The 8,252-nt window shown below is 50.8% G+C and overlaps 1 protein-coding gene across 7 annotated transcripts; it reads right to left on the bottom strand.

The window, feature by feature from the left end:
• Positions 1-876: 876 nt before the first annotated feature.
• On the bottom strand, positions 877-5,954 carry HMGB3 (high mobility group box 3). 7 transcript variants are annotated; one of them, XM_080653472.1, is made up of 6 exons: positions 5,853-5,871; positions 4,468-4,617; positions 3,460-3,614; positions 2,948-3,087; positions 2,329-2,503; positions 877-1,875 (listed from the first exon to the last, which is right to left on the bottom strand). In XM_080653472.1, the coding sequence occupies exons 2-6, from the start codon at positions 4,586-4,588 to the stop codon at positions 1,726-1,728; spliced, it is 741 nt and encodes a 246-aa protein (XP_080509598.1). In that variant the 5' UTR covers positions 4,589-4,617; positions 5,853-5,871; the 3' UTR covers positions 877-1,725. The 7 variants fall into 7 exon arrangements, with proteins under 7 accessions (XP_080509598.1, XP_080509600.1, XP_080509601.1 ...); XM_080653474.1 differs by lacking the exon at positions 4,468-4,617 and having other exon boundaries at positions 5,853-5,954; XM_080653475.1 differs by lacking the exon at positions 4,468-4,617 and having other exon boundaries at positions 5,627-5,871.
• Between the last annotated feature and the right edge of the window lie 2,298 nt (positions 5,955-8,252).

Raw genomic sequence — 8,252 nt, 5'->3', positions numbered from 1 at the left:
CCTCATTACTGCCAACAGTTAAGATGTGTATGTATACATCAGCCCTCAAAATACTTATATTTAGTATCACCGTTTTGCCACTGTGGCCATCATCCCTCACCCCAACTTGGACAAAATATCACACCATCCACCATGAAATAATCACTGAAACACAAATCAAGCTTCTTCAAGAATATTTAACAACAATCCATGTTTCCAATGAATGAGCTCACATCACGTGTAGGCCATTCTACTTTCCATCTGATGCATTTAGTATAACTGATTCCGTCAGCCTGCCTTGCAGGTTCCCCAACACAGCCTGCCAACAGGAGCTCCAGTAAACTTCCTTGGGGTGTAAGGCTTCTTGAAGTTGCGGGGGGGGGGGTGGTATTGATACTGCTCCCCACCCCACCATCACTGGGGACCAAAAAGAGAAGTGGCAGCTTAAGACCCCAATTGTTGAGCAGAACAAATGTCCGGGGGGAGGGGGGGTGGGAATGAAGCCTGAATGTTTGATACACCATACATACCCTCAGGAAGATATTTTTGCTGTTTAGCAATTAATTTGGCCCCACAATGTAAGGGGTGAGGCAGGAGGCAAAAAAAGTTTTTAAACCTCATAGGTAGTAGTCAGCCTCAATCCTAACCACCCACCTTCCTGCACCTCTAAAGGCTGCTAAACCTTGCCTGTGTCGTTATCTTAGCTCCTACATTCAATAGTTCAGACTTCATCTTGACGCCAGACAAAATCATGCAGTAACTTCAAGTAGCTCTCTTCAACTCGTCCTAAGTTACCAGATTTATAGGGAGGCTAGTCATCAAATACAGTGGGGTGGGTTGTTTTACCATTAAGACTGCTATGAGTCAGAAATTTAGAGTGTTATAATAGAGAACAGCTTAAAAAATGTAATACTGTTTTTATTTAACTTCAAAAACATTTCAGCATTCTAAACATACAAAAATTAACAAAACGTTGCAAATTGTGTTTAGTACAGAAGGTTCTTGAACTTTCATTGATGCAGTGACTCTTCACTTTGTTGACAATGAAGAGCTGTAGTTTGTTTTAAAGCAAAGTTTAAAACTACCACACAACTAAAAACGATCCAAATACTTCTCATGCCAGCTGACCCCCCTTTTCCACAGCTAAGAATGGCAGGATGCTATGTCACTATATACAAAAACAAGACAACCTGAAGCTAAATGGATGCCCACTGCAGTGTCCACAGGTCCAGCCTCACAGTGCACGCCCTGAGCTACAGCCCCTCCAAAAGGCATCTTCCTCACAGCCTCAACGCCAAGCAAAGAGCATCAAGAGCTTGTCTTGGTTGTTTGTTTTTTACAAACTATAGATATGTACAGTTGAGAACTCAGGATTTCTAGCCAATAACCAAATAGGTAACACCACCTTACAGATTAAAAAAAAAGAAAATGCCAGAAACATCTTTAAATGCCTTGTCACACCAACAGCAAAGTGCACAGAGTGAGGAGAACACGAGAGCCTTTTCATTTTAAAAATGTTTGGAAATATGTACAACTTTGATACAGTTTCTGGGTGCTCCGGACACCCATGGCCACTTCATGTAAACCACTGACAATTTCTAGAGCACTTTGAGAGACTACATATGATCATGATCCAATTGTGTAATTAATCCTACTGAGGGCAACAGACACCTCTCAAATAAGCTGTGTCAATTACGGCGCTCCCCTACACTAAGGTATTCACAAGGAGACAGATAAACAGTTTTTTTATTCATCCTCCTCCTCCTCCTCCTCTTCTTCTTCCTCCTCCTCTTCCTCCTCCTCTTCTTCATCTTCTTCTTCCACCTTTTTCCGGGCAACTTTAGCGGGACCCTTTGCACCATCAAACTTGCCTTTAGACTTATAGTCGGCGACATCCTAGAAAGAACAGGGACACATTCCAAATGAGAAGACAAGCTCTCCTGCAGCTATTTTAACACAGGGTGAAAACATGCTGTCCCTGCCTCAGAATAAGAAAGCTGGAATTCAAAAACAGTACAGGGCTGCTACTTGAAGTATTTGTTTCCTGATACACATCTGGTTCTCAACCATTCAAATTTAAAAGGTAATGGGTGATCAAGTAGCCTTTAAGTCATGTTATAGTACTATCAAATCCTATTCCAGTGGCATCCCATGCTATCCAATTTTTTAAGCCTGTCTGAAGTTCTCCAAAATACAAAGATCAGAAGCCAGAACATCAGCACACATAGCTGATCTTGAGTGGAGATGGGCCCTCATGTGCCCAGCAAAGCAGCCTTCCACCCCACAAACCCTCACATCCGCGGCAGCTGACTTCTCACCAGCCAGAACGCACACTCTGGCCCACCTCACCTTCTCATACTTCTCCTTCAGTTTTGCAGCCTTATTGTTGTAAGGCTGCTTTTCACTGTCACTTAAGTTATTCCACATCTCGCCCAGCTTCTTTGCCACATCTCCAATAGAAATTCCAGGGTTTGTGGATTTGATCTTGGGGCGGAATTCCGAGCAGAAAAGGAAAAATCCAGACCTTGGGGGAGAAAATTATATAAAGTAGATGAGAATCTTCAAAAAGTGAGCTTCAGTCAAAATCCCATGTTCCTGAACCCACATACTTCCTATCACTCCTCCCTAGAGTAAAGAAATGTGTGATACCATATACAGTGTTTCAAAGTTGAAGGTTATAGAATGTTTAAGCTGCTTTAGAAATATATAGTGGTTTCTCAGTCTCTCAGTTACTGGGCAAGGGGTAGAAAATGTACCTAAGGATCCTGACACCCCAAACTAGGCTGCCTGCTTCTCAGTGGAAAGGTCAACAGGCAACTACCAAGCATACACAGCTCACCAACACCTCAGGCTCAAAGTACAGAATATTTTACAGAGGTATCCTGACATTTTTAGGTGTATTTTTTTAAAAATCTTTCAAGCAGAAGGAGAGCTCTTCATGGTTGTCCTGAATCCTACAGTCACTTACGGTGGCCTTTTGGGGGCATTTGGGTCCTTCTTCTTCTTGCCTCCCTTAGCTGGTCCATAATCCTTCATTTCCCGATCATAGCGTACTTTATCTGCCTTTGCCATCTCATCAAATTTAGATTTCTCTTTTGCCGACATTGTCTGCAAAGAACAGGACCTGATAAATTCCTCAATGCAGTGAATACATACCTGTTCAGTTGTCCTATAATTAAAGTGGCAGCTGCCATAACCACTTGTAAAAGGGGATGAAAGCCTTAAACCCTTGTAGAGTCTTTTTGTGTGTGTGTGGCGGGGGGGAAGAAAACAAAACTTATTGGAAGGAAAAACAAAGCTGTGGGTTAACCCCCCTAGTAGAATCTTAAACAATAAAAGCACACACAAAATCCTAAAAACAAGTAAAATGTGTCTAAGTAAAGAGGAAGAAAACAGCCACCTGGGGCTACTCTAAAGGTAAATAACACCAAAGTATCAAATCCAACTCAGACTAGCTTGAAGGATACAAAGCAAAAATACCTTCCACCTTTCAGAGCACTTCTTAGAAAATTCTGCAAAATTGACTGGAACTTCTGGGTTTTTCTTCTTATGTTCCTCTCTGCATGTCTGCACAAAGAAGGCATAAGCAGACATCTTGCCCTTTGGCTTCTTGGGATCACCTTTAGCCATCCTGACTGTGATGGATGAAAGAAAGAGAAACAAAGAAAAACAAATCCAATGAACAGAATAGAACTACAAGATATAACAAAAGGCAGGGTAAATTAAAATTAATGTTGCTCTTAGGATCCCCCCCGCCCCGCCACCCCCTGCAAAATGCCTGATGCCACTGGCAACCAAAGACAGACTGGGGGGGAAATCAGCCTCACTGTCACTTGTCATTTAACTTTTGACCAGCATGAAGTGCACAGGTTTCCGAGTTACTTCTCCAAGAGTAGATCAAGTTCTCCAAATGGAACAGACCCAAGTGGGGTGGCTCAGCTCTACATTCCAATTCAGAAAGGCTATGTTTTGGAAACTGCAACCACAGTGGGGAGGATACATTTGTAGGTGGTACAGGCTGATGATAGAAGCTTGAAACCAATGACTTAAAGCTAGCTGGTCATCTGTTTTACTCCCATGTTAGAAACGAAAATACTGTCAAGTGCTGCTAAACACAAGATCAACGCAGAACTGTAAATAGGGAAATTTTTATATTTCAGCATTTTTGCTGCCTTTTGACTTATAAAAATGGCTTTTACAAGAATGGTTATACAGGAAGTGAGCTGATACCCCTGGACTATTAGTTCAAATCTGTCTCTTCTTCATTATCTAAAGGGGCAGGGGATACAAAAAGAGCTAAGTCTTGCTCATCTGTAAAGCGGAATGCATGTCCAGCCAGAAATACTTTGGAGAAAGTTTCCAAATAAAAATGCAGCTGTGGCGTGTCATAGTCCCTTTCCCACCCCCCCAGCTTCCCGCCATCTTTTCCTTTTCCCACACCCAAGGTCATCATGTAAAACTAAAGCACTCCCCTTTGCGGGGACCGACCCAGGGGCTGCATTAGGGCTCCACAGTGGCTGTGCGGGTGGCGCAGAACAGAACACAGGGAAGCCTCCGGCTGGCAGTGGGCAGCCAGACTCGGCCAGTGCTGGGTCACCTGGACACCCATAATTCACCTTCCATTTTGTCAAAAGCTTCCTGATGAAAGAAAGTGCCCCTGAAATCCACCGTTGCCTCCCCCGAGGGAGGCGCCAGGCCGGGGACAGCGATGGCAGCCGCGCTCCGGAGGCACGGAGCCTGGCCGGCAGCGGCCGCAGTGATGGTGGCGACCGCCTTGCCTGGAGCCCGGCTTTGCTAAAATGGCTGATCCGCCAGCAGCGGGCACAGGCGTCGGTGGCGAACAAAGCGGTCCGGGCCCCGCCACCGCAGCCGCCGCCCGCTCGCCGGCCCCCACCCCGCCCCGCCCCGCCCTGAGCGCCCGGGGGCGCGGGGCTGCGGGGGCCGGACCCCCCCCTCGCCGGCGCGGGGCGCATTCCTCGGGATAACAAAGGCGCCCGTGCAGCCATGACGTTCGACAGCGCTGGGGCCCGCGGCAGCGCCCCTGGCCCTTCACGCCACCAGACCCCGGCCGCGGGCGCCGAGACCAAGGCCAGAGCCCGCCCGGGAGCCCCGCCGCCCGCCCAGCCCGTCTGTCCACCCCTTGCCAGGGCCCATCACGCGCCAGCCATGTTAGCGGCGGCGACGGTGGCTGCGCCGGTGCCCCACGGGCAGGCGAAGAGCGGGGGCGGCCGGCCCGCCTCCCCCCTCCCGGACCTCCGTGCGCTCCCGAGACGGCCATGTTAATGCAGAAGCAGCAGTGCAATCCGCGGGCCCGCACAGTGCCCGGCAGAGCCCAACAGCGAAGTTTGCTCACGCCGCAGCCCCCCGCGGGCACCGGCTGCCCGTAACCCGCGGCGTCCGTCCCGGGCCGGGGAGAATCCTGCCCCCTTCCCAATGCCGCCTCCTGGCGCCGGGACCCACGCCACCGGAGCCCGCAGCCGCCCCAGTTCGCGCTGCCTCCGCCGCCGCAGCTGCCCCAACATCTGGCTTCAGGGGGCCTGAGCCCCGCGGCGCGGCCCCGGGTGGCGGCAGCCGAGGTTGGCTCAAGGAAGGGAGCCCAGCGCAGACAGTGGGGAGCTCGGAATGAAGCACTGGAAAGTTGAAACACCTGAATTGCTTCTTCCTTCCCAGTCACCTAGGTAGAAGGAAGGTGGAGGGGGCGGGATGGGCGCGGGGAGGAGAGGCAGGAGGCGGTGGCAGCGGGACGCGCTGGCGGCTGCCCGAGCTGGAAACTTGTGCGGGCGCTGCGGTGGCGGTGGCGGTGGCGGTGGCGGTAGCGGCTGCGGCGGCGGCGGCGGCGGCGGCGGCGGCGGGCGCGGGCGAAGGAAACGTACCTGTATTGTTCGCTAGTCTGGGCAGCGCAGGGCACGACGCGAGGCTCAGAGCTCCCCAGCCTCGCGCTAGCTGCCTCCACGAGAGCCGCCTGATTGGCCAGCGGGCTCCGCCGTTTAAAACAGCCTCCTTGCCCGGCCATTGGCTGCGGGCCTCATGCATATTAAACAGGCGCAGGCGCCCATTGGGCATGGCCTCTGGGATCATTCATTCAAACAGAACTACCCGCCGGCGCAGGCTGCAGAGGCAAAACAGAGCTTTCCCACCCCCCGAACCCCCTCCTCGACTTGAGCTGGGACTTCAAAGGACTTTGGAGAGGTGGCCCCGCTATTCCCCTCGGCCTTGGCCTCTGGCGTGGGATGGCAAGGTCGAGTCCGGCTGCGGTGCCCTCTGCACCCGCTGCGCTGCGACCTGGGCGCCCCCGCCTCCCACTCCTGGCCCCCAGGTAGCCCCCAGCCCCGGAAAACCTCCGGGGGCGAACAGCGAAGGTCGAGGGTCCTCCACCTCTGCCCAATCCTGTCGCGGTTCTGCGGCCGGGGTCTTGCCCGCAGCTCTCTCCTTGATGACAGTGGAAGGCAGCTGTTCCCCTGGCAAAACCTCGGGGTTTCAGTACTGGGATCCCGCTGCCCCCTGCCGCTCCCCCCCCCCTTCCCCATAAAAAGGGACCTGACTCCGCTCCCGTGGATCCTGCTCCACTAGGCTCTTTGCACTAATTGCCAGAAAATCTGTTTGTGCTTGCAGTTGCGGAAAGAGCGAGCTAGGTGAGCTAGAGGCGGAAAACGGAGTTTGGCAAAAGCAGAGAAATAGTGAGAAATTGTACTAGTAGTTCTGTGCTTAGGGAGTCACTTCTTCCCTGCCTCAGTTCAGGCCCACATTCCTTCTGCTCTCCTGACACACACCCTGGTGAAGAATAAAAGTTCTTGGAATGTACAAATGGGATTTGACTTGACTTGGCCTCCTCAGCGTTGCCACTGGCTAGTGGTATTGCCTTGAGCAAGTCACATCTTTTAGGGGATTCAGGCAATGGTTTTCAAAGTGTGTGTGTGGTGGGGGAGGCAGTGTCACCTCTAAGGGATGTTTGAAAACGCCCATGACTGGGAGTTGTTGCTGGAATTTAATAAGAGGAGGAGATGGCAGGAGTGTTAAATGTCCTGCGTTGGGCAGAGAGTCATACAGAAGAAAGAAATGTCCCACTACAAATGCTAGTGTCAGCCCTATTGAAAAATATTGAGGGGCCTTTCCCTCTTTGAGCTTCCTGAAAGAAATAATGCATGAAGGAAGGGTGAGGAAAAGGTACACATTTTATGGGTTGAAATTTGGAAGAGGCACATCATGAGTTCTAAGTTTCCGTTCCTAAACACTTTGAACCACCAAGATAACCAGCTATTTATAATTCCCATATTTAGAAATGAGATCAGAAGATGAGTTTTCCAAATGCTGTTTCCAGAAACTGACTGAGTTTGAGGTGTTTGAGGGAGCTGACCCCATAAGGCAACTGCCTCCCCATCCTCACCCAGTTCTTGCCAACTCTTCTGAGCCTCCTGGGCAAGCTGGCACCGCTAGGCTTCCATTATTAGGGACCCAACTGAGACCAGAAGCCAAAAATAGTGCTGCTTTGATCAGAGCCAACAGGTATGAAGTCACCTTCCTAAGTACCCAATTTACAGACCCTTGGGAATGTGGATATCTTAAGGCCTTAATGGTTACCTACCTTAATGGTTACTTACCTTCTGCTCACATACCTTCACTCACAGAGAGTTTGCCACCTACCTTATGGGCTGTCTTTTCCATCTTGATCAATCTCTGAACCTTGGGGTCACCACCCTACACACAATCCCACCCCTCACCCTTCAGAGATTTTCTGGCAAAACAGGCCTTTTCTCCAGCCAGGTAGCTCCAGCTTCTTCTACTACCAGGTCCCCAAGGTCTAACCTGCCCAGGCCTCTTCCCCCCACCCTTGTCTCTGCCCTTCCCAAAGGAGAGCAGGGTCTCCACATATGATCTGACCAACCTTCCCTCTGTCACAGTGCCCTAGCCTCCATGTTGTTAGGCCTTCCTAGGCTAGAGATGCAAATTGGGGTCTCAGGTGGGACCCAGCCACCGCCCAGCATCCTGGCCATGCTGGGAAGCTGCACTTACCAGTTGTCAGGCACCAAAGTGGAAGAACCAGAGTTGTCAGCTTCAGAGCCCACCAGGCACTATTTGGTAGGCCCCTGAGTGGATGGTGAGGGTCACAGCAGCATATATGTTCACATTCAGACCAGGCACACACACAACATTCCCAGAGGCAGAGAGGAGAAGGCCAACCCAGAGAATAAGAGTATCTCCCAGCCAGAAGAGACCACATAGTAAGTGGTGTCCAGAAACCCCTCTCAAAACCCATTCTTCCCCACCCACTGCCA

This window comes from Plecotus auritus (assembly GCF_963455305.1).
Source record: "Plecotus auritus genome assembly, chromosome: X".
Taxonomy (NCBI): Eukaryota; Metazoa; Chordata; class Mammalia; order Chiroptera; family Vespertilionidae; genus Plecotus; species Plecotus auritus.
This window is presented reverse-complemented; position numbering and strand designations above follow the sequence as displayed.

What these genes read in the sequence shown, in the direction of transcription:
- HMGB3 (XM_080653471.1), bottom strand. Translation starts at nt 5,501, where the DNA reads ATGTTGGGGCAGCTGCGGCGGCGGAGGCAGCGCGAACTGGGGCGGCTG. An exon ending in AATGCCCCCAAAAGGCCACC is followed by an intron (nt 2,504 to 2,947) that starts GTAAGTGACTGT and finishes TTCTCCCCCAAG; the next exon opens with GTCTGGATTTTTCCTTTTCT. An exon ending in TGAAGGAGAAGTATGAGAAG is followed by an intron (nt 1,876 to 2,328) that starts GTGAGGTGGGCC and finishes TGTTCTTTCTAG; the next exon opens with GATGTCGCCGACTATAAGTC.